At 40.2% G+C, this 26351-nt stretch overlaps 1 protein-coding gene across 2 annotated transcripts in view; it reads left to right on the top strand.

The window, feature by feature from the left end:
* LOC308611605 (angiopoietin-1 receptor) overlaps positions 1-26351 on the top strand; it is a 66603-nt gene that overhangs the window by 22309 nt on the left and 17943 nt on the right. For both annotated transcript variants that reach the window (XM_081260325.1, XM_081260326.1), the window contains 6 exons: positions 2708-2859; positions 4827-4971; positions 10441-10602; positions 12387-12521; positions 16224-16511; positions 18233-18532. In XM_081260325.1, coding sequence (XP_081116451.1) covers positions 2708-2859; positions 4827-4971; positions 10441-10602; positions 12387-12521; positions 16224-16511; positions 18233-18532 — 1182 coding nt within the window. The remainder of the gene's footprint in view (positions 1-2707; positions 2860-4826; positions 4972-10440; positions 10603-12386; positions 12522-16223; positions 16512-18232; positions 18533-26351) is intronic.

Raw genomic sequence — 26351 nt, 5'->3', positions numbered from 1 at the left:
GATATTTTTAAAAAGAAAGATATAATGAAAGGAAAAAATGAAAAGTATTATCCTCAAAATGAAGTTTTAAATAATTCTAGTTCAGAATTACTGTAGGGCAGAAGTCAGCAAACACTGACCCACAGACCAAATCTGGTGTACAATTTCTTTTTAATAAATTTATTTTATCTATTTATTTATTTTTGGCTGTGCTGGGTCTTTGTTGCTGTGCATGTGAGGCAAGCGGGGGCTACTCTTTGTTGCGGTGCATGGGCTTCTCATTGCAGTGGCTTCTCTGGTTGCAGAGCATGGGCTCTAGGCATGTGGGCTTCAGTAGTTGTGGCTCCTGGCTCTAGAGCTCAGGTTAAGTAGTTGTGGCGCATGCGCTTAGTTGCTCTGCAGCACGTGGGATCTTCCCGGACCAGGGCTCGAACCCATGTCCCCTGAATTGGTAAGCGAATTCTTAACCACTGTGCCACCAGGAAAGTCCCTTGCGTACTTTTTTTTTGAACAGTTTTATTGAGGTATAATTTTTATACCATGAAGTGTTCATCCCTTTAAAACGTAAAATTGGATGCTTTTACAGAGTTGTGCAACCATCACCATAATCTAGAATGTTTTCATTTTACCAAAAGAAAGTGTGTACCTATTAGCAGTAACTCCCATTCTTTCCTCCTCCCAGCACCTGGCAGCCATTAAGTTACTCTCTGCCTGTACAGATTTACTTATTCTTGATATTCCCTATTCTATAAATAGCATCACACAATACATAGTCTTTTGTGGCTGGCTTTTCTCACTTACCATACTTTTTTTGAGGTTTATCTGTATTGTAGCACATGTCAGTATGTATCTCATTCCTTTTTATTGCCCAACCATCTATCTGTTCTCATAAAAAAAAATTATTGGAATACAGCCATGCCCATTTGTTTACAATATATCGTGTAAGGTTGCTCTTACACAACAGGGTTGAGGAGTTACCACGGAGAACATATGGCTTGCAAAGCTGAAAATATTTATTATCTTGTCCTTTCAAGAAAGTTTGCTAATGCTTACCCTAGAATATACTTTTTAAAATCTGAAGAAGCATACTTTCAAAATTTAAAAATAATAAACATATATTACTTTTTCAGTCAAATATAAATAACATATGTCCAGTGAAATCTACACTCAGAGTAATAAGACATTTATGGTCTTCTGCCTGTGAGTTTTAAAACTCAGAACAAATATGTGGGGAAATAGCAACTGTTTTCTCAAAGGCTTTAGCTTGTCAGCTTTATACTTTCTCCTCTTCCCCAGCGTTTGGACTTTGTTACAGGGCGGGAATCTGGGAGGGTCTAGGAAGGGAAGGAAAGGCTATGGGCCAGAACATGGATTGAAAGTGGGCAATAAACAAGCTTAATGATTTGGATTTTCTGCACCACTTCCTCCTTTCTGTTCCAAGGCTGATGTTACAAAAAGTGTGAGAATCTCAAACTTAGAACCAGGTTCCGGGCTTCTGGGGAGCAGCTCCCTTTCCCTCACACCCTCTTCCACCCTCTAGCTGTTCCTCCACCCCCATCCAGCTGCAGAAACTGCAAGGGGACAATGAAGGAAAGATATGGTGTGAAAATGTCAAAGCACGTTGAAGAATTCCGATGGCAATAATTATGTAGGCTGAACAGTCTGGCAAATTTTCTAATCACAATCTCTCCAAGTCTGCAGATACATCAAGGAATTATCTTTGTGGCTATTAGATCTTTTTCCCTCCTGTTCCATACACTTCACCTGTTTCATTCGAGGCCTGAGAAATAGGATATCAATATAAAATATCAATATTGATGTGTTTACCTTGACCCACCGCTGATATGGAACAGCATGTAGGTGACTGCTGTTCTTTTTTGCTGGAAAGGACTAAGCCACTTTTCCAATGTTTCCCTTATTTGCTTTAAGTGCATCTCCGTCTCCTACATTCTTTACTAAGTGTTGGACTGTTTTCAGTCACGTCTTACATTTAGTTACACATGTTCCAAAATTCTCTAAGACCTTACAGTTCAGAATAAAATTGTTACATTTCAGGATTATTCATTCTCTACTCTGCAGATAATAAGCAAGGGCTCCTGATACCTTTGTTGATACCAGAGACATTTTTTCCTTTCCATGTTGGCAGCAGTATTTTTTATTTGGCTATTGATGGGAAATTGATTTGGGGGAGTTTTATTCCACTTTACTTCTTCAATGTAAATGTGAATATAATTAATCATCGGCCACTTGCAGACTTCCCAATTAATGAGACATCCCTCAGATATCAAAACTTGACATATTGTTGATCGGCAGTATTGGGGGCTTGCAGAGTGAAGGAAGAACTAGTTTTTGTTTTTGTAAAAAAAATTCCCTTAAAAAGCAAGAGGGGGAGTGGACAGTAAGATCTGCAGAGATGTGGTGCTGATGATTTTTTCAATATTGAGACTGTATCTCCTAGGTCCACTGAGAAAGTACATCATTATGGCCAAAGAGTGTGAATTCTGGAGTCATAAAGATCTGAGCTTGAACCTGAACTCAGAGCCTCAGTCTCCTCATCTTTAAAATGGGAATAGCACCCACCCCGCAAGTTTATCATGTGATGATAAAACAATATAATATTTGCCAAGTTCTTGCCCAGTGCATGACTTACTAAACGGTAGCTACTTTTATTATTTCTATTTCTGCTGTGTTAAAGATTAGATTTCACAGTGCTCTTTCCTTCATTCAGGCATGCCAAGGATGACCCCAAAGATAGAGGATTTGCCAGATCACATAGAAGTAAACAGTGGTAAATTTAACCCCATCTGCAAAGCATCTGGCTGGCCGCTACCTGCTAATGAAGAAATGACCCTGGTGAAGCCAGATGGGACAGTGCTCCATGTAAGAGTTATTCTTTTTCTTTTCTTCTGTAGAACAAATTATAGCCTTTTTATAAATTGAAGTATAGTTGATTTACAATGTTGTGTTAGTTTCAGGTGTACAGCAAAGTAATTCAGTTATACATATATATTTCTTTCAGATTCTTTTCCATTATAAGTTATTACAAGATATTGAATGTAGTTCCCTGTTATACAGTAAATCCTTGTTGTTTATCTATTTTATATATAGTAGTTTGTATCTGCTAGTCCCAAGCTCCTTATTTATCCCTCCCCTTCCCCCTTTTCCCTTTGGTAACCATAAGTTTGTTTTCTAAAGCATAAGTTTGTTTTCTATGTCTATGAGTCTGTTTCTGCTTCATACATAAGTTCATTTGTGTCATGTTTTAGATTCCACATATAAGGGATATCATATGATATTTGTATTTCTCTGTCTGATTTACTTCACTTAGTATGATAATCTCTAGGTCCATCCATGTTTCTGTGAATGGCATTATTTCATTTTTTTATGGCTGAGTAATATTCCATTGTATAAATATACCACATCTTCTTTATCCATTCATCTGTCAATGGACATTTAGGTTGCTTCCATGTCTTGGCTACTGAAAATAGTGCTGCAATGAACATTGGGGTGCATGTATCTTTTCGAATTGTCGTTTTCTCCAGATATATGCCCAGGAGTAAGATTGCAGGATCATACGGGAGCTCTATTTTTGGTTTTCTAAGGAACCTCCATACTGTTCTACGTAGTGGCTGTTTTCTTAATCTGACCTCCTTAGACTACTAGATATTTTCAGTGTAGCACTCACCCTGCTAAAGGCTGGATTCCATTCATGGCTTGCATCCTCCTAAGCTAGGGTGTTGTTAGCTTTGACAGAAAGCAGAGGAGAGTTCAGCATAATCCATTTGACTCTAGATAGACCTGATCCCACACCTCCACTCCAGAACCTGTGACCCACAGACTCCCTTCGGTCTGAATACATACCCTGGGTCTCTGCCTCTGCACTTTGTCCTCACTGTTGGTGTCCACCACTGGTTAGGGTGCTATCACAGCGGTCTTCTTTGCTGGAAAGGAACAAGCTACTCTTCCGGTACGTTTCCCTTCCCTGTCCCAGCAATCCCAAAGGCAGCAGAGACAGGAACTACCTCAAATTTCTCTGTGTCACAAGTGATCTTCAGGAAATGGATGTATTTTCTTATCTAAGATTTTGAAATAGTCATCTTATTTTTCTCTCAAAGCTGACTGAAAATCAACTTGACCAGAAGGCAGATCCAAATGACCTCTTGAGGGCAGGATATGTAGAATGTTCACACATCAGATGTCCCTGATTCCACTCAAATAATCCATTAGGTAGTAGAAGCCAACTGACAGCTTCCAAAGTCTTGTTGGCGTATCCACGCGTCAGTGGAAGTCACAGCTACCATCTAGTGAGGGCTGACCATACTATACACATCTTACTTTACATTACCTGTCCTCTTTTTGCAGAAGTGGAAACTGGCTGCGTGAAGTTAAGTAACTAAGGAATTGGTCAAAAGTGGCAGAGCTGGGATGTGAACTCAGGTCTGTGTGTCTGCCGAGCCCTGACTTTTTCCACAATACCATACTCGGCAGCCCCTCAAACACTTTAAGAAGCCATTTTGTCTTCTCACCCAACCATCTCTGTATTGGACCAGAAAGGAACAAATGTTACCAGAAGCAGTTTAGAAGGACTTAGACTCTTTGCTTGGAAGTGTTTGCCCCACACTCCCAAACACATAAATACAACAGCAGGATCTGCGAGGGCATCAATCCAACGTAAACTTTCAGGGCTACTACAATAGCTTTGGAAATAAGCCAATGCTTATACAAGCATTGCAATGATCTTCTTGATCTCCCCTAGAAAACTCCTTATTTAACAATGCGATGGGGTCAGTGTTAAGAACCTTTGTGTTTATACATATCTAGAAGCTTTTTTTTTTTGACCTTTCCAGCCAAAAGACTTTAACCACACGGGTCATCTCTCAGTGGCCACCTTCACGATCCACCGGATCCTGCCCCCTGACTCAGGAGTCTGGGTTTGCAGTGTGAACACGGTGGCTGGGATGGTGGAAAAGCCTTTCAACCTTTCTGTTAAAGGTAAGGTCCATTTTCCAGGGAAAGAGGTTGTAAACTTGATGGTGCTGTGTTTATGTATCACTGGGTGCTGCTTCTAAACAGAAATGCTCTCTGACCACTAAAATGCCTTTTGGATGTTCTCCAGGATACTAAGCCTTAAAAAAAAAAAAAAAAATTATCGGGGCTTCCCTGGTGGCACAGTGGTTGAGAGTCCGCCTGCCGATGCAGGGGACGCGGGATCGTGCCCCGGTCCGGGAAGATCCCACATGCCGCGGAGCGGCTGGGCCCGTGAGCCATGTCCGCTGAGCCTGCGCGTCCGGAGCCTGTGCTCCGCAACGGGAGAGGCCACAACAGTGAGAGGCCCGCGTACCGCAAAAAAAAAAAGTAAACAAACAAACAAACAATAAAAGTTTAGTTAAAAAAAAAATTGTGTGCATTAAAATGGAAAGGAGGGATTAAGTTTATGCCCTTTGGAGTTACATAGACCTGGGTTTGATTTTCATTGCTAACAGCTAGTAAACTTGGGTGTGGCCCTGAGCAAATGAATTTGACCTCTCTGAGCCTTTCTTTATTTGTAAACACAGCTTAGTTTATCTACCACTGAGGGTTATTGAGAAGATTTGTTAAATAGTGGAATTGTGTCTGGCATAAAGTGTCTGGTAGTGATTTTATTTTGTAAAAAGTTTAACCTTATCATTGTCGTGACTTCCTATTCACTGTAGAGAATAATTTGGAGAATCTTCATTTTGAGGACTACTCACTTAATATGAAGCCCAGGCTATGCTATACAATTAACATGAATGATTTTCTCCCATATTCAGAGTTCTGAATATTCTTCCTACTATGAATTAGTATTTCAAAATTCAGAGTTATTCTAAGTGGATGCGTGTACCTTTGAGGCGTGCAGGGAAGAAATAAAGTGGAAGTAAATCCAAGTTAGCTTGGTTGGTGTACAAAGATACAACAAAGAATTTTAAATTTGGAAGTTACTTTTTAATCCATTTAGACAAAAACACCTAACAACTCTGTGGTATATACTCTAGGAAGGCACTGAGCTAAGTGCTTATTCATCTTATTTAAATTTTATGAGTACAATGTACAGTAGTATTGTTATCCCCACTTTATCTTTCAATAAACAGGTTCAGAAGGTTTAGGTGACTTGTCTAAGGTAACACATCTGGCAAACAGCCAATCTTAGTTTTGAACCTGGTCTTGACTCTAAACCCTGCATCATCTTTTGTAGATCATTTTGCCTTCTGAGACTCTTGTGTTACAGATAAGGAAGCAAGATAACAGAAGCTGATTAGTATGTAAACTATTTCACTACCTGATTAGGAATCTTTGGGTGATCCCAGAGGTAATTTCTGTAAATGAACTGAATGTAATCACCCAGAGCATAATTTTTTAAAAAAAGGTCAAGAATAGTAGGAGCATAAATACAGCCTCATAGAGTTGGATTCTCTGCCCTGAGAACCCATATAAAACACCTCAGAATCTTTAATATTTTTTTGGATTACTGGAAAATCCCAAATCTATTTTATTCAGTAGAACATTAACACGATCAAAATAATTTCTTACATCATACATGTTCTTGGAAGAAAGGAAATGATATACAGACAAGACAAATTATGTTATTTTTAAGCTTCTTGAAATGTTTGCTGCCCATAGAAAGTAAATAATAATAAGTAAAAAACCATGTTGCTAAGATTCAGAAGAGGTACTGATTCTAATTTTATTTATTTATTTATTCATTATTTATTTATTTATTTTGCCGTACGCGGGCCTGTCACTGTTGTGGCCTCTCCCGTTGCGGAGCACAGGCTCCGGACGCACAGGCTCAGCAGCCATGGCTCACGTGCCCAGCCACTCTGCGGCATGTGGGATCCTCCCGGACCGGGGCACGAACCTGTGTCCCCTGCATCAGCAGGTGGACTCTCAACCACTGCGCCACCAGGGAAGCCCCTAATTTTTATTTTTTAAATAAAAGACACAGCACACAACATCAGTGCACAGAAACCTCTCTAGTTCTAAGTCACTGATGCCTCTTCACTGTCATATTGACATATAAAATGGAAATAGCCATTAGGTAAATTAAGCAGTGTCTTTAATCATAGTATTTAAAAAAATATATAGATACAGAGATACAGTTGCCCTTCAGTATCTGTAGGGGATTGGTTCTAGGACCTCCCTGTATACCAAACTCCATTGATGCTCAAGTCCCTTATATAAAATGGCATAGTATTTGCGTTCAACCTACGCACATCCTCCTGTATATTTTGAATCATCTCTAGATTACTTAAACAATAGTCCCCCCTTATCTGTGGTTTCACTTTCCACGGTTTAAGTTACCCACGGTCAACTGCAGCCCAAAAAATTAAATGGAAAATTCCAGAAATAAACAATTCATAAGTTTTAAATTGTGTACTGTTCTGAGCAGCATAATGAAATCTCACACTGTTCCACTCCATCCTGCCAGGGATGTGAATCCTCCCTTTGTCTCGTGCATGCCACCCATTAGTCACTTAGAAGATGTCTAAGTTACCATATCATCTGTCATGGTATCACAGTGCTTACGTTCAAGTAACGTTTATTTAACCTAATGTGATGCTGGCAATTTGAATATTCCCTTACTGTGCCTAATTTATAAGTTAAATTTTACCATATGTATGTATGTATAGGAAAAAGCATAGTGTATATAGGGTTTGGTACTGTCTGCAGTTTCAGGCATCCACTGGGGTCTTTGAATATATCAACTGAAGATAAGGGGGACTATTGTAACACCTAATACAATGTAAATACTATGTAAATAGTAACTATAATGTAAATACTTTGTAAATAGTTGCTGGCACATGGCAAATTTCAAGCTTTGCTTTTTAGATCTTTCTGGAGTTTTTTAAAATTTTCCCCCTGAATGTTGATCTGCTCTTGGTTGAATCTGCAGATGCAGAACCTGAATACAGAAGGCTGACTGTACTAGACTTTACTACCAGAGTACATACTGGAGCAACCACTTTGGAAAACTGGCAATATATATTAAAGCTAAGCATACACCTACACTGTGACCTGATAATTCTACACCTAGGTTTATGCTCAAAAGAAATGAGTGCATATGTTAAAAGCAAATACACTTCAGTAATGTTCTGAGGAGTTTTATTCCTAATAGCCCAAATATCCATCAACGTTAGAAAGGATAAGTAAATTGTGTTATATTCACATGTAATAGTTTGCTAGGGCTGCTGTAGCAAAGTACCCTAGACTGAGTGGCTCAAACAACAGAAATTAGGGGCTTCCCTGGTGGCGCAGTGGTTGAGAGTCCGCCTGCCGATGCAGGGGACGCGGGTTCGTGCCCCGGTCCGGGAAGATCCCACATGCCGCGGAGCGGCTGGGCCTGTGAGCCATGGCCGCTGAGCCTGCGCGTCTGGAGCCTGTGCTCCGCAACGGGAGAGGCCACAACAGTGAGAGGCCCGCGTACCGCAAAAAAACAAAAAAACCAAAAAAACAGAAATTAATTTTCTCGATGTTCTGGAGGCTAGATGATCAAGGTAATCTGACCTTGATCTGAGATCAAGGTGTTGGCAGAGTGAGTTTCTTCTGAGGCCTTGCTCCTTGGCTTGTAGACAGCTGTCTTCTCCCTGTATCTTCTCATGGTCTTCCTTCTGTGTGTGTGTCCTAATTTAATCTTCTTATAAGGACAACAGTCATATTGGATTAGGAATGACTGTAGACCTCATTGTAACTTAATTTCTTCTTTAAAGACCCTATCTCCAAATATAGGTGCTGTTTATAGAGTGCAAGGGAGAAGGGAACAAGTCAAAAGAGAAAAGTGATATTGGATGAGGTAGGAAGTATCTAACGTGTCCCTTAATGACCCCTGCCTTGTGGAATTCATGACCTTGTGTAACCGCTTCCCCTTGCATGTGAGCTGGACCCAGCAACCCTCCTCTCATACAGGAAGAGTGATGTGCAGGGCTGGCTTCATGGGATTATGACCTGTCCACACAGGGCCCCGCACTTGGTTTAATGTTCTGTTGTCTTCAACTTGAAATTTTATCTTTGACTTTCGTAAGTGAAGTCCAGTGACACAATGGAGTGTGCGCATGAGCAGAAGAGATAGACTCACTATCTGTCTTCTTTCTTGGCCACCCCATTCCCATAAGTGTTCTTGATGACCCAGGGCACAGGATTCTGGTGGACCTCTGATTCACAGGAGCTCAGTTAAGACTCAAAGCAAGTACAAAGTTAGTTGGGCTACTTCTACAATTGAATAAATGGGGATACTGACAGCCTGACAAGATGTCCTTTCCTTTCAAACCAGAACTTGCTTAATATTGTGGACATACTATAAATCTATTTATATACTGTGGCCCTTAGGAAGGCCACAAACCATTGTAATATCCAAGAATTTTTCTTTCCCCAAGAACCAATTTTCACCTTGTTGGGAGTGCTTTTTCAGTCCCATTGGGAATACATGGTCTTTGAGATGGGTAGATGATTCTGGATTATCTGGGTGAACCCACTCTAATCACAGGAGTCTTTAAAGACTGTCAGAAAGTGATCTCACAATGGAAGAAGGGTCAGAGACACATGACTTTGTTGTCTTTGAAGATGGAGGAAGGGACCATGAGTCAAGGAATACAGATGTTTTTTAGAAGCTGAAAAGAAGGAAACAAATTCTCCCTTAGAACCTCCAGAAAGGAACACAGCCCTTGTTAACACCTTAATCTTAGCCCGGTGAGACCCATGTCTGACTTCTGACCTCCGGAGCTGTAAGAGAATAACTTGATGTTGTTCTAAGCAGAGAGAGACAGACAGACAGAAGGACAGACTTAGTCTGGTGGCCTAGTAGGAAGACTGGTATTCAATAATCACACCAAATCACTAAGAATAATAAATTCTGAAAATTGCAGTGAAGGAAAAGGTTCTGTGGAAGGGTGTGACACGTGAGCCTAACCAAGGTTCTGGGATAGCCCCTGTGAGGAAGTCACATGAGAGCTGAGAGATGAATGATGAGTAAGAGTTAACTGCAGAATCATGGGAAGTCTACACCATTCCTTGCAGGAGAACAGCCTCAACAAAGAACCGGAGACAGAAAGGAGCCTGGTGCATTGTTAGTTGAATGAACTGAAAGGTCACTGGGACTGGAGGGTATTAGGTGAGGGAACGAGGAAGCTGAAGAGGAGGCAGGGGCTCTATCGTCCCTGGCAGGTCTTGGTATGAATTTTAGATTTTATTTGAAACATAGTGGAAACCCATTGAAAGGTCTTGAGCAGAGGAGTGCTCGTATTTTAAGAAAGCACTTTGTGGATAGTGAGTTGGAGGGGCAAGAGCAAACCAGGAGATCACAGAGACGGCAACTACATGGAACCTGAGCAGAGAACGCTAAGAGGGCTTTGTTGGGAGTGTAAAGGTACTCATCCTCTACCCCCATCTCAGAACAGCAGTAAAACCCCAAAGTGTAAGGACTGATCTGATTCTTGACACTTTATTTAGTTCTTCCAAAGCCCTTGAATGCCCCAAACGTGATTGACACCGGACATAACTTTGCTGTCATCAACATCAGCTCTGAGCCTTACTTTGGGGATGGACCAATCAAATCCAAGAAGCTTCTCTACAAACCTGTTAATCATTATGAGGCTTGGCGGCATATTCAAGGTAAGGTTTGGAAAGGAAAGGCTCCAGCTGGAGATGGGGCACCACGAAAAACTAATTTTTCCCCAAATATAGAAATCCTCTCTCCCAGTCTCAACCCTCTACCCCAAGGTAGGGGCTGTAGCAGTGGATTCCATTTCAGAGTATTCAAGAAGGAGTTGGGGGGCAGGAGGTGGTCCTCTGAGTTCTGGGGCTATCTTTTCGGAAGTCATGATGTAAAATGGGACACAGAACACGCCTGTGTCAGGAGTTACTATCTGCATCAATATTTTCTTTCCAGGCTTCTCTGGATCTCTAATCCCTTTTTGACTCTATCTTGCTTGGTCACGGTGAAAGATACAAGCTTATGCCATGAATATGGTAAGAGGAAAATCCAGGGCCTGCTGGAAAGGCAGAGACTTAATTTGCTTACATCTGAAGGGTGATTGTTCCTGCTGTATCAAGTTTATTGTTTTTAGTATTTGAGTCTTGCCCTGCCTGCAGGCTCCTAACTCACAGAGGTTTTGAGAGGACTTTGGACCAGAGTGTTTGGGCTGTGGCAGGAAGAGGAGAGGATGTGGGCAAAGAGAGGTACATGCCCCTCCCCCAACTTTTGGGAAAAACACCCCAAAATGTAATAAAATGTCAAAAGTTCATGCAGTTAAATTTATTTATTTGTAAATTAAATTTATTTTGAAACACAAATGACAGTTCTGTTTGTTGCATGATGATGTAAAAATCACATTTTTTAAAAAAAGAAAGCTGAGCATCATCTATTGAGCCAGCTGCTTTAATTGCACCATCTTATAGCGAGACCTGCCACTGTCATGCTTGTAGGGAATGTGCAGCCCTCCACCAGTACTTTAGTCTCACTATGCCTGTGACTTCCTAAAAAGCGCCCTCTACCCATGAGATGTCGATAATCAAAGTTACAAAAAAGGAGAAGAAAAAGAGGGTTTTTGGCTTAATAATACTAGCTGATTTGGGTATATTGAATAATGTCTTGGTATCATTACTGAGCTCTTCACATTCTTTTAAAGCTTCAGCCAAAATTCAGAATCCCAGCAACATAAGGCTAATTTAATGGATTGCTGTTTCTGTTGTGGATGGCTAGGTCTTTTTAAAAAAACATGGTGTTAATAATCCATCATCTCTTTGTGGACATCTATGAAGTGGTCTTCTAAAAAACCTTAAACACAGTCCAATACGTTTTCTTACCGACTAGGAATTTATCATATGGTAAGGCAAAAATCTACCTTTGCAATATCCACGGAGAAACAGGGTGGCAAAATAGAATAGCTAAGGAGAAAAGAAGCATATGTCATTTGCTTATGGGATCTATTTTCAAGTACTTCAGAACGCTTCATTTGTTATGACATGAGTGTCACAAGTTCACTGTCTAGTCCTTGTAAGCATACCGTCAAGGGTCTCTTCTCTTGATAGCTTGATTGCCATCACTGTAAGTACTTGAAAACAGAAGTTATTTAATATTATTCTAATTGAGTTTTTCCTCTAAATCTGATTGGTATTCCATATAGTTGAAGATTTGCGTGGTTTTACTCTACAAATGAAAAGACAAACACACTAGAGCAGAAATGTGTAAGTGGCACAGAGATACTTACATGAAAAAGCCTTATTTTCCTTATATTAGGGACACTGAGGCCCTGAAGATGGGATTGCCTCTCTGTTCTACTCAGACATTGTATTTTTAAAAACCAAACATTAGTTCACCTCACAATAACAACATTCCAGTTTAAAGAATGTAAAAGATTGCCAACTGAAGTTTCCTGAACTTTCCCTCTTCTCAGTGACAAATGAGATTGTTACCCTCAACTATTTGGAACCTCGGACAGAATACGAGCTCTGCGTGCAGCTGGTCCGGCGTGGAGAGGGCGGGGAAGGGCATCCTGGACCCGTGAGGCGGTTCACAACAGCTTCCATCGGTCAGTTGAAGCAAACAGGCATTTATTCAGGAGCTGGGTGGGTGGGGGAGGAAGGGGAAAGAGGAAGGAAGACCAGGAAGGGTGGTGGTGGGTGAGTGGGATGGTGGTGGAAAGGGGTTTGCTTTTGAATGGGTGGGAAAGTGACAGGAAGGCTAGCAACTTGGAGCCAAACCGGTCCTTTATTTGGGCTGCACTCCTGGTCTGTCTCCCTGGGGGAGGGGGTCTGCAGCAATCCACTGGGACAGAGAAGGAAGCAGATGACCCTTCAGGAAGGCAGGGACATCCCTTAGGAGTTGGGATTTACTTAGCAGCAACTGTGCTCCGTCTTGGCTCCCGAGTTTTACCACCAGCTTCCTGTTTCCATCTTAAGGGCCCAAGACAGGCTCTTGCCGCATACGTACTCCAGAAATCCCAGTTTATTTACTTTAAAAAGGAATTTCTAGTTTTTCGAAGTCATTCACGCACATAGTGAAAACATCAAATAGAATGAAAGGCTTTTACCTGTAGAACAGCAGTTCTGGGCTTCCCTGATGGCGCAGTGGTTAAGAATCCACCTGCCAATGCAGGGGACACAGCTTTGAGTCCTGGCTCTGGAAGATCCCACATGCTGCGGAGCAGCTAAGCCCGTGTGCCACAACTACTGAGCCTGCACTCTAGAGCCTGCAAGCCACAACTACTGAAGCCTGTGTGCCACAACTCCTGAGCCCACGTGCCACAACTACTGAAGCCCATGAGCCTAGAGCCCGCATTCCACAACAAGAGAAGCCACTGCAATGAGCAGCCCACGCACCGCAATGAAGAGAGGCCCCCCCCTCGCCGCAACTGGAGAAAGTAGAGTCCCAGAGTGGTTAATAACTTGCCCATGGTAATGCATTGGGTACATTGCCATACTAGATCTTCAGACTTGATATCTTTTTGTTTCTCCTGGGAGAAACAAAATATCCAGGTATTTTTTACCTGGGAGTCCAAAGGCACGATGTCCTTATCCCAGTTGATGAGTTTTCCTATTTTTAGTCCATTTACTAAAAGCAGAAGGATATGGAATGATTTACTGAGAAGCTAGGAAGAGCATCAGGCTCTTCTGCAGGGGTTGTGTATCCCTAACAGAGACTCTCCCCTCCACACTCCCCACCTAGGGTGCATCTGACCAGCAGCATCCTTAAAGAACCAAATGAAACTCAGTAGCTACTCTGATGCTTGTAGAAGCATTGCACAAGTAAGGAATGGCTTCCTGGGAACCCACCAGGTAGTAAATACCAAAAATAACACTGGAGACTACGTATGACTTAGAGCATAAAGGAATCTCCATGACTATGATCCAAGGGGCCCCTAATATGTCATCAGGTTGCTGCTAAAAGGCAAATAGTAGTTAATTCTCTCTTAGAGCAGTGCTGATGAATCAAAAGGGGAAGGCCATAATCTGACTCAGATGGAAAGTGTTTATGGAACAGAACATCAAACACTTCACAGACCCGTCCTGTGCTGTCTTCAGCTCTCAGAATATGTTCCAGCCAGGATGTATTTAGAGATGTCTTGGAATATATTTCAAAGTAGTTCTCAGGGGTGGGCGGGAAGGGAATTCTTGAAGGTTCATCTTTTCCCAGCGTTTGAATTTTGCTGATGTTTGTTTTTAAATTCATTTGGCAGCTGCACTATTTATAAATGTGTTGGTTGAGTGATAAAGGCTGGGAAGGCCAGGAGGGGAGGGGAGAGAAGATACTCTGAACACATGGCAGAGAGAGGGCAGGTTGGGAGGGGTGAAGGGTAAGTCATGCTCCCAAAGGGAAGGAAATGACCATTTATGGGCTTGCTTCTCTGTACCAGGCACAGGCTTAGAAGGTTTACATGTTTGCTGCACACCATCAGTCCGCCCTCTGTCTGCTGTCATCGTAAGCCTATCTACCCACTCCAGGTGGCTTATTTTGGAACTTCAACTTTAGAGAAGAGCAAAAGGAGGTGACATCACCTCTCTCAATTTGCAAAGGTTATGGAGAAAAGACCAATAAGACCTGTAGCATAATGCCCAGCAGGTGGCAGGACCTGATTGCTGGTTCTCCCTCATCTAAGGGTGGTCAGAACTGGCCAGTGAGAGTCCCTCTCCCACTGGGTGGAAACAGACCCTTCCTCTCACCTCTAACCAAGTTTCTCAACCTTTTTATTTTTAATTTTTTTTAAACTTTTTTTTTCATTTTATTGGAATATAGTTGATATACAATGTTGTGTTAGTTTCAGGTGTACAGGAAAGTGATTGTTATACGTATATTCATTCTTTTTCAGATTCTTTACCTTATTGTAATTTTTTAAATTATCACCCTCTAAAGAGCTTCTTAGATAGTTTTGTCCTTAAGACAAAATCTCTGTTTTGTCTTAATGTCTCTTCTGCCATGAATTGTAATACCACAGATCTGTTTATATATTGTGGCCCTTCATAAACAATTGTCATTATCTAAAATTTTCTCATACCCCAAGAACCAATTTTTGCCCCCTTAGGGGCAATAATGTCCCCACCAAGAATGCATGAGTAGAGGATCACTATTCTATGTTTTGAAAATACTTTATATCTGAAGTTTAAAATATCAATATACTATTATTAGCTGAAAATTTACAGATTCCTCCACTGTCCATTGGCCCAATATATTTTATGAAGGAAGGAAGGAAGAGAGAGAGAAAATGTTGACAGAGCCCCTAACACCTTCCAAGCATTTTCACCTTCACTATCTCATTTCTCTTCCTGAGTCTGGAAGATGAGTATTTTCATTTCATGCTACATGTGAACTCGGAGAGGTTATGAATTTTCCCAAGGTCACAAAACTAAAGGGGCATGATCCTGCCTCCTTGATTTCAAAACCCATATTGTTTCCATTCAGTTACCTCTCTGGTAGCCCAGGTTCTTGGGGGTGATTATGGCCACACGGCGTGTGGTCAGAGCCAAACCTTGCTGTGATCAGAGCAGTGTGGAGCCTGGCCCAGCCATCACAGTGTTGTCATGTCTGAAATTGTCCTTGCTAAGGGGAAGTAACCCTGAAATTGCTTTACAATATATTACTCAAAATGGGAACAGAAACACTGAACCTACAACCCCAGGACCTTGGCAAATCCAGTGTTTCCATTTTCATCAGTTTCCTTCCTTTTTCACCAGTTGTAGACATGGCTTTTACCAAGTGGTAAGCAGAGTTTTTTCTCGTGTGTTATAAGTTTTGGAGAGGCTTTTGTACTTTTTCCAATAAACTTTTAATCCCTTGGATGGCTATATCATAATTTATTAAAGCATTTTCCTATTTTGAGCATTTTGGTTTCTTATGAGTGTTTGTTATTATAAACAATGTTGTAATGGACATCTTCATGCACCTAGCTTTTCGCTTCCTTTGAGTTGTTTCTTCAGGATAAATCCTTGGTAGTCAGACTCTTCTCCCAAAGTATATGATCATTTCTAGAGTTCTTGGAAAATATTCCCAAGTTGTCCTTCAAAGGGGTTGTATTCCTGTCTTACAATTACTCAAGCTACATCCTAGAATATTTTAAAGCTTTGCTGTTCTGGTAGGAAAAAGAAAAAGTATTACCTGGCTGGTAGCGTGTGTTTCTTTGATAGCTTGTGAAAGTCTATATTATTCTAGGAGCCAAGGTTATCCTATAAAGCTGTCCTTCGGGGCTGTTGTTACCTTCACCCTATATAAAAACAATGATTATTCTGGTTTCTCCTAGGTCTTCCTCCTCCAAGAGGTCTCAGTCTCCTGCCAAAAAGTCAGACCACTCTAAATTTGACCTGGCAACCCATATTTCCAAGCTCAGAAGATGACTTTTATGTTGAAGTTGAGAGGAGGTCTGTGCTAATGAATAGTGATCAGCAGAATATTAAAGTGCCAGGCAACTTGACTTCAGTGCTCCTTAACAATTTACAGCCCAGGGAGCAGTACATAGTCCGAGCCAGAGTCAACACCAAGGCCCAGGGGGAATGGAGCAAAGATCTCATCGCTTGGACCCTTAGCGACAGTAAGTACCTCATGATGCCCCAGCCTTGCCTGAATGACACTTGGCTGCTGCTGTTTAGACTTAGCTCCCGTCACTTCAAGTCTGCTTCTTAGAAACCATAAAAGGTAGTTAGTTGTGAATGGAGGCTCATTAGTGCCCCCCACCAACACATCAAATCATTTTAGCAACCTGCAATATATACCAACTCTTCATGTGTTTGGATTTGTGATAATTCAGGCAGGACTGTGCTAAAATTTACCTTTCCTTTCTATAGAGTTACTTATTAAGTAAATTAATAACATGAATAAGGTTTTCTAGGGCTTGTTGAGTCTGTTATATGACAGTTTTTAGGATTGTTGCACACAGATGATGATTCATCTAATTCATCTAATCTTAAAAGCCAAAGAACTCTGCTTGAAAAATCTTCAAAACAGACAATTCTTGGCATTACAGTCTATATTTGAGAGTAATAAAACAACTTTTCTTTCAAAATATTCTTCAGTTCAGGCTTCTCTCAATCTCATATTGGTCATTAAAAATTAGTTGGAACTTCTAGGATTTCTTTGTAGAATTGAAAGCTTTTTCATCATGAACCAGAGAGTTCTATTTTGATTCACTGCATTAGAACTGTCTGTGCATTTTGGAGTCCTTGGAAAGATTAGGTGTTTCTGGGTCACACCAACCGTCACTTATGCTAGCATCCTGTGGTCTCTTGTCAACTCCCAAAGTCTGAGGTTCTTTTCTGCAGCTGAGTTGCCACCTCGCCAGTAACAGGTGTGTAAACTGGCTCTTGTTTTTCCAGGCACTCTCTTGTATCAATAACATGGGGAAGTCTCAACGGTTTTGTCTGTGTTTAGGGATGTCTTCTTCATCTTTAAAAAATTCTGACATTTAGAAGTTATAGGACAATGCAGAGAATAATACAACAAAAACCTACATTTCTACCACACAGAATTAACAACTCAACATTTTGTCATATTTGCTTTCAGCCTTTTTGTGGAAGTAATTCCACAATACAGATATATCAAAATCCTCTTTGACCATCATCCCCAATCTAATTCTCTCCCCTCTCCCCAGAGACAACCAAAATTATGAGTTTATTATGTATCTTTCCATTCAATGTTGTATAATTTTAATACATTAAGTACATCCATAAGTGTGCATATGCATATATAGTCTCCATCTTGCTTTTTGAATATGTCTGCTAAGTGCTTAACATATTTTCTAACAAGTGCTTAATACGGATAGGCCCTATGGACCAGTGGCTAACTGCAGACTAACAGGAATCTTATTTCTTCTACTTGAATCTATTTCTTAAAAGCTGTGTGACCTCAGCCAAGTCACTTAATCTCTCTGAGCCTCAATACTTACAGTAAGATTGTTATGAGGAGTCAATGAGTTACTATATGGAAGGGCCTCTATAAATGTCAGCTCTCAACATTTTTCCTTAGTATCAAAAACAGTGTAATAGCAGTTTGTGGAGTAACAGAATTTCCGAGGTCTTAATTTAGTTTAAGGATGGCAAATATGTGATGTGTGTGTGTTGCCATTTTCCTGTCTGCAGCCACTTGTCAAGTCTGCGTCGAGTCCACTACCAACTGGTTGGAGTTACCCTCTGAGATAACACTTACTAGCCATTCATGGTTTATGAGCTGATATTAACTCTCTCTCAAAAGCATATTAATCATAGAGATGGTAATATATCTTAAGTAAAATATTGTTTGTTTGTTTTAAATTTCTAGTTCTCCCTCCTCAACCAGAAAACATCAAGATTTCCAACATCACAGACTCCTCAGCTGTGATCTCTTGGACAATCCTGGATGGCTATTCTATTTCTTCTATTATCATCCGTTACAAGGTTCAGGGCAAGAATGAAGACCAGCACATTGATGTGAAGATCAAGAATGCCACCATCACCCAGTATCAGCTCAAGGGCCTAGAGCCCCAAACAGCTTACCAGGTGGACATCTTTGCAGAGAACAACATAGGGTCAAGCAATCCAACCTTTTCTCATGAACTGATGACTCTTTCTGAATCTCAAGGTTGGTAGAGTGGACAGGTATTTACATAGAATTATTTCTGGAGAGTATCAGAAAAGCCCCACTGTCTTAGATATTTACCCCATATTCGCATCATGTGACATAATGGGCTGGTAGGCGTCACCATCTCTAAAGAGGTCCTTGGAATGAAAATGCCCCTTGGAAGGATAGCCCGTTGATCTGTTATCTATCATGAAAACTTAGGTGAACTTAGCCCATCAGCACTCCCCACCCAGCAATTGAAACTCTGAGGGATATGAATGTGATTCCATGCAGAAGGAAGACAGAGGACCCAGCTTAGTGGAGACAGCCCTGCGTGGTGCTTCAGTGGGCACTCCAGGAACCACACTCCACTCTTTCTCAGAACGAACCCTCTTTTAGCTTGGATGACACTATGCTAGTCCGAGTTTTCTTTTACTTTTCAGATCCAGGTTATGATGTCTCCACGTCCACCGCTAACCCCCACTCCAGAGAGAATAAGCCCTTTGAGATAGAAATCGCTCAGAGTGCCAAGCACACGAGGCGCAGTGTTTGAGATTTTTTGAAATTGAAATATAGTTGATGTAATGTACCATATTATGTTAGTTTCAAGAGCACTACATAGTGATTTGACATTTGCATATATTATGAAATGATCACCACAATAAGGCTAGTAATCATTTGTCTCCATACAAAGTGATTACAATATTATTGACTACATTCCATATGCTGTATATTACATCCCCGTGGCTTATTTATTTCATAACTGGAGGGTTGTACCTCTTAATCCTCTCCAGTGTTTGTGATTGGTAAAACCTGTTGAATGTAATTAGTGAACAAGGACCCCGGGGGGTGGGAAGAACTGCAGCTCCTGGAGAGCCTTCCCTCTGAGTTCTGTCTGAAATTGCACTTCCTCGCGCTCTGCACTATACAGCTTGTGCAAGGCAATGTACCTAGAGGGACATTAGAAGGAAATGGTGATTTCTGCAAATTTATAATTCAGACCAGAGTATTTTTACAGAAAATGTTATAGCACTAAAAACTTCTTGGTTCTCTTGAGGCCTCCCTAGGGCTTAAGAAATAAAATCAAGCAAGCCCTGTTCTCAGTGATGATTCTTTGGAACATGTTTGAAATCTGCAAGGAATGATGGGTCTGCCAATTATAGAGACTTGTATGCAGTAGTTTTCACATGACACTCTTAATAAATGCATAATTTCTATAGTTACTTGTGTTTTGGTAAAACATGTACAGGCCCTAAATCCAAGTTATAAATAAAACACAAAGAGAAAAATTTAAAGACAAGATGTAACAAAACTAGAAAGCCCTTATCATCCCATTTCAGACATCTCTTTATGCACATATAAAACGGAGATAGAAGGAAAGGTAGCTAATCACAAAAGAATAATTGTTAAAAGATAGGATCATGCTCTACATGCTATTTCTCATAAAAATACATTGAATTTATCTTTATTTGAATTTAAATAAGGGAAAGAAGTGGAGAGGTTATACCATAGTCTTTAATAGTTTATTTTGACCTGAGCCCAAAACTTAATGGTTTTTCTCTCTCTCTCTTCTTTCCTTCCTTCTTTCCTTGTCCCATTGGTGTCCTCAGGTTTTCTCCATCAGCTCTTTTTTTTTAACATGTTTATTGTAGTATAATTGCTTTACAATGTTGTGTTAGTTTCTGCTGTATAACAAAGTGAATCAGCTATATGTATATATATATATCCCCATATCTCCTCCCTCTTGCGTCTCCCTCCCACCCTCCCTATCCCGCCCCTCTAGGTGGTCACAAAGCACCAAGCTGATCTCCCTGTGCTATGCAGCTGCTTCCCACTAGCTATCTATTTGGTAGTGTATATATGTCAAGGCTACTCTCTCACTTTGCCCCAGCTTACCCTTCCCCCTCCCCATGTCCTCAAGTCCATTCTCTACGTCTACGTCTTTATTCCTGTCCTGCTCCTAGGTTCATCAAAACGATTTTTTTTTAGATTCCATATATATGTGTTAGCATATGGTATTTGTTTTTCTCTTTCTGACTTACTTCACTCTGTATGACAGACTGTAGTTTGTTTGTTTTTATGGCTGAGTAATATTCCATTGTACGTATGTGCCACATCTTCTTTATCCACTCATCTGTTGATTAGGTTGCTTCCATGTCCTGGCTATTGTAAATAGTGCTTCAGTGAACATTGTGGTACATGTCTCTTTTTGAATTATGGTTTTCTCAGGGTATATGCCCAGTAGTGGTATTGCCGGGTCATATGGTAGTTCTATTTTTCGTTTTTAAGGAACCTCCATACTGTTCTCCATAGTGGCTGTATCAATTTACATTCCCACCAACAGTGCAGGAGGGTTCCCTTTCCTCCACACCCTCTCCAGCATTTATTGTTTCTAGATTTTTTGATGATGGCTATTCTGACCAGTGTGAGGTGATACCTCATTGCAGTTTTGATTTGCATTTCTCTAATTATTAGTGATGTTGAGCATCCTTTCATGTGTTTATTGGCAATCTGTACATCTTCTTTGAAGAAATGTCTACTTAGGTCTTCTGCCCATTTTTGGACTGGGTTGTTTGTTTTTTTGATATTGAGCTACATGAGCTGCTTGTATATTTTGGAGATGAAACCTTTGTTAGTTGCTTCATCTGCAAATATTTTCTTCCATTCTGAGGGTTGTCTTTTCATCTTGTTTATGGTTTCCTTTGCTGTACAAAAGCTTTGAAGTTTCATTAGGTCCCATTTGTTTATTTTTGTTTTTATTTCCATTTCTCTAGGAGGTGGGTCAAAAAGGATCTTGCTGTGATTTATGTCATAGAGTGTTCTGCCTATGTTTTCCTCTAAGAGTTTTATAGTGTCTGGCCTTACATTTAGGACTTTAATCCATTTTGAGTTTATTTTTGTATATGGTGTTAGGAAGTGTTCTAATTTCATTCTTTTACATGTACCTGTCCAGTTTTCCCAGTGCCACTTATTGAAGAGGGTATCTTTTCTCCATTTTATACTCTTGCTCCCTTTATTAAAGATAAGGTGACCATATGTGCGTGGGTTTATCTCTGGGCTTTCTATCCTGTTCTATTGATCTATATTTCTGTTTTTGTGCCAGTACCATACTGTCTTGATTACTGTAGCTTTTACCTGTACTGAAGTCAGGGAGCCTGATTGCTCCAGCTCCTTTTTTCCTTTCTCAGGATGGCTTTGGCTATTCAGGATCTTTTGTGTTTACATACAAATTGTGAAATTTTTTGTTCTAGTTCTGTGAAAAATGCCATTGGTAGTTTGATAGGGATTGCACTGAATTTGTAGGTTGCTTTAGGTGGTATAGTCATTTTCACAATGTTGATTCTTCCAATGAAAGAACATCATATATCTCTCCATCTGTTTGTATCATCTTTAATTTCTTTCATCAGTGTCTTATTGTTTTCTGCATACAGGTCTTTTGTCTTCTTAGGTAGGTTTATTCCTAGTTATTTTATTCTTTTTGTTGCAATGGTAAATGGAAGTGCTTCCTTAATTTCCCTTTCAGATTTTTCATCATTAGTGTATAGGAATGCAAGAGATTTCTGTGCATTAATTTTGTATCCTGCAACTTTACCAAATTCATTGATTAGCTCTAGTAGTTTTCTGGGAGCATCTTTAGGATTCTCTATGTATAATATCATGTCATCTGCAAACAGTGACAGCTTTACTTCTTTTCTGATTTGGATTCCTTTTATTTCTTTTTCTTCTCTGATTGCTGTGGCTAAAAATTCCAAAACAATGTTGAATAATAGTGGTGAGAGTGGGCAACCTTGTCTTTTTCCTGATCTTAGTGGAAATGGTTTCAATTTTCCACCATTAAGGATGGTATTGGCTGTGGGTTTTTCATATATGGCCTTTATTATGTTGAGGTAGGTTCCCTCTATGCCTCTTTATGGAGAGTTTTTATCATAAATAGGTGTTGAATTTTGTCAAAAGCTTTTTCTGCATCTATTGAGATGATCATATGGTTTTTCTCCTTCAATTTGTTAATATGGTGTATCACATTGATTGATTTGCATATATTGAAGAATCCTTGCATTCCTGGGATAAACCCCACTTGATCATGGTGTGTGATCCTTTTAATGTGCTGTTGGATTCTGTTTGCTAGTATTTTGTTGAGGAGATTTGCATCTATGTTCATCAGTGATATTGGCCTGTAGTTTCCTTTCTTTGCGACATCTTTGCCTGGTTTTGGTATCAGGCTGATGGTGGTGTCCTAGAATGAGTTTCGGAGTGTTTCTCCCTCTGCTATATTTTGGAAGAGTTTGAGAAGGATAGGTGTTAGCTCTTCTCTAAATGTTTGATAGAATTCTCCTGTGAAGCCATCTGGTCCTGGGCGTTTGTTTGTTGGAAGATCTTTAATCACAGTTTCAATTTCAGTGCTTGTGATTGGTCTGTTTATACTTTCCATTTCTTCCTGGTTCAGTCTCAGAAGATTGTGCTATTCTAAGAATTTGTCCATTTCTTCCAGGTTGTCCATTTTATTCACATAGTTGCTTGTAGTAATCTCTCATGATCCTTTGTATTTCTGCAGTGTCAGTTGTTACCTCTTTTTCATTTCTAATTCTATTGATTTGAGTCTTCTCCCTTTCTTCTTGATGAGTCTGGCTAATGGTTTATTAATTTTGTTTATCTTCTCAAAGAACCCGCTTTTAGTTTTATTGATCTTTGCTATCATTTCCTTCATTTCTTTTTCATTTATTTCTGATCTGATCTTTATGATTTCTTTTCCTCTGCTAATTTTGAGGGTTTTTTTTTTGTTCTTCTTTCTCTCATTGCTTTAGTTGTAAGATTAGGTTGTTTATTTGAGATTTTTTTAGTTTCTTCAGGTAGTATTGTATTGCTGTAAACTTCCCTCTTAGAACTGCTTTTGCTGCATCCCATAGGTTTTGGGTCATCGTGTTTTCATTGTCATTTGTTTCTAGGTACTTTTTGATTTTCTCTTTGATTTCTTCAATGATGTCTTGGTTATTTAGTAGTGTATTGTTTAGCCTCCATATGTTTGTATTTTTTACAGTTTTTTCCCTGTAATTGATATCTAGTCTCATCGTGTTGTGCTCAGAAAAGATACTTGATATGATTTCAGTTTTCTTAAATTTACCAAGGCTCAATTTGTGACCCAAGATATGATCTATCCTGGAGAATGTTCCATGAGCCCTTGAAAAGAAAGTGTATTCTGTTTTTATTGGATGGAATCTCTTATAAATATCAATTAAGTCCATCTTGTCTAATGTGTCATTTAAAGCTTGTGTTTCCTTCTTTATTTTCATTCTGGATGACCTGTCCATTGGTGAAAGTGGGGTGTTAAAGTCCCCTACTATTAAATTGTGACTGTCCATTTCCCCTTTTATGGCTGTTAGCATTTGCCTTGTGTATTGAGGTGCTCCTATGTTGGATGCATAAATATTTACAGTTGTTATATCTTCTTCTTGGATTGATCCCTTGATCATTATGTAGTGTCCTTCGTTGTCTCTTGGAATAGTCTTTATTTTAAAGTCTATTTTGTCTGATATGAGAATTGCTACTCCAGGTTTCTTTTGCTTTCCATTTGCATGGAATATCTTTTTCCATCCCCTCACTTTCAGTCTGTATGTGTCCCTAGGTCTGAAGTGGGTCTCTTGTAGACAGCATACATACAGGTCTTGTTTTTGTATCCATTCAGCCAGTCTGTGTCTTTTGGTTGGAGCATTTAATCCATTTACTTTTAAGGAAATTATCAGTATGTATGTTCCTATTACCATTTTCTTAGTTGTTTTGAGTTTGTTTTCGTAGGTCTTTCCTTCTCTTGTATTTCCTGCCTAGAGAAGTTCCTTTAGCATTTGTTGTAGAGCTGGTTTGGTGGTGCTGAATTCTCTTAGCTTTTGCTTGTCTGTAAAGGTTTTAATTTCTCTGTTGAATCTGAATGAGATCCTTGCTAGGTAGAGTAATCTTGGTTGTAGGTTTTTCACTTTCATCACTTAAATATGTCTTGCCACTCCCTGCTGGCCTGCAGAGTTTCTGCTGAAAGATCAGCTGTTAACCTTATGGGGATTCCCTCGTATGTTATTTGTTGCTTTTCCCTTGCTGCTTTTCATAATTTTTCTTTGTATTTAATTTTTGATAGTTTGATTAATATGTGTCTTGGCATGTTTCTCCTTGGCTTTATCCTGTATGGGACTCTCTGCACTTCCTGGACTTATTTCCTTTCCCATGTTAGGGAAGTTTTCAACTGTAATCTTTTCAAATATTTTCTCAGACCCTTTCTTTTTCTCTTCTTCTTCTGGGACCCCTATAATTCAAATGTTGGTGCATTTAATGTTGTCCCAGAGGTCTCTGAGACTGTCCTCAATTCTTTTCATTCTTTTTTCTTTATTCTGCTCTGTGGTAGTTATTTCCACTATTTTATCTTCCAGGACACTTACCCATTCTTCTGCCTCAGTTATTCTGCTATTGATTCCTTCTAGAGTATTTTTAATTTCATTTATTGTGTTGTTCAGCATTGTTTGCTTGCCCTTTAGTTCTTCTAGGTCCTGGTTAAACGTTTCCTGTATTTTCTCCATTCTATTTCCAAGATTTTGGATCATCTTTACTATTATTCCTCTGACTTCTTTTTCAGGTAGACTGCCTATTTCCTCTTCATTTGTTTGGTATGGTGGGTTTTTACCTTGTTCCTACATCTGCTGCATATTTCTCTGTCTTCTCATTTTGCTTAACTTACTGTTTTTGGGGTCTCCTTTTCACAGGCTGCACATTCGTAGTTCCTGGTTTTTTTTGGTGTCTGCCCACAGTGGGTGAGGTTGGGTCAGTGGCTTGTGTAGGCTTCCTGGTGTAGGGGACTGGTGCCTGTGTTCTGGTGGATGAGGCTGGATCTTGTCTTTCTGTTGGGCAGGGCCATGTTCAGTGGTGTGTTTTCTGGTGTCTGTGAACTTAGTATGATTTTAGGCAGCCTCTTTCCTAATGGGTTGTGTTGTGTTCCTGTCTTGCTAGTTGTTTGGCATGGGGCGTCAAGCACTGGAGCTTGTTGGCTGTTGGGTGGAGCTGGGTCTTAGCGTTGAGATGGAGATCTCTGGGAGAGCTCTTGCCAATTGATATTACGTGGGGCCAGGCAGTCTCTGGTGGTCCAATATCCTGAACTCGGCTCTCCCACCTCAGAGGCTCAGGCCTCACACCAGGCCAGAGCACCAAGACCCTGTCAGCCACGTGGTCAGGTATGGGGGGGATTTTCTTGCCTTTTGGGAAGTGTGAGGTCTTCTGCCAGCGTTCAGTACGTGTTCTGTAGGAGTTGTTCCACATGTAGATGTATTTTTGATGTATTTGTGGGGAGGAAGGTGATCTCTATATCTTACTCCTCCACCATCTTGAAGGTCCCCCTGCAATAGGAGCCTCCACTGAAGATGCCAACCTCCACAAGAGCTAGAGGTGCAGAGGCTTTTTTTTCAGAGGTTTTGCAGATTGTCTTTTTGTTTTGTTTTGTTTTGTTTTCCTTTGTGCTTCGTCTAGTTTCAGTTGTTCACAGGGTGCTTCATGCAGAGGCCTTGCATCTGGCACTTCAGATCAGAGTGCGTAGTAAGAAAATCTCCATTAGCTCTTTAAAACAAGAAAAAAGCCAAAGCCAAATATCTTACAGACGCTATGCTCCTTAGAGTTGCAGAGCTTTAAAGCTTTTCTAGGTGGTTAAATTGTGCAGGGAGGTTTAGTCACTTACCCAAAGTCATAGATCTAGTTAGTCATTCTCACTATTACTTGATAATATTCATCTGCTTGGGCCTGTACTTGGAAGTGAAAGTTGAACAAAGGACAACAATTAGTGATTAGCATGTTGCCATTTAAAAAGGTCTTTTGC

This window comes from Mesoplodon bidens, assembly GCF_964165515.1.
Source record: "Mesoplodon bidens genome assembly, contig: HAP1_SCAFFOLD_618, whole genome shotgun sequence".
NCBI lineage: Eukaryota > Metazoa > Chordata > Mammalia > Artiodactyla > Ziphiidae > Mesoplodon > Mesoplodon bidens.
This window is presented reverse-complemented; position numbering and strand designations above follow the sequence as displayed.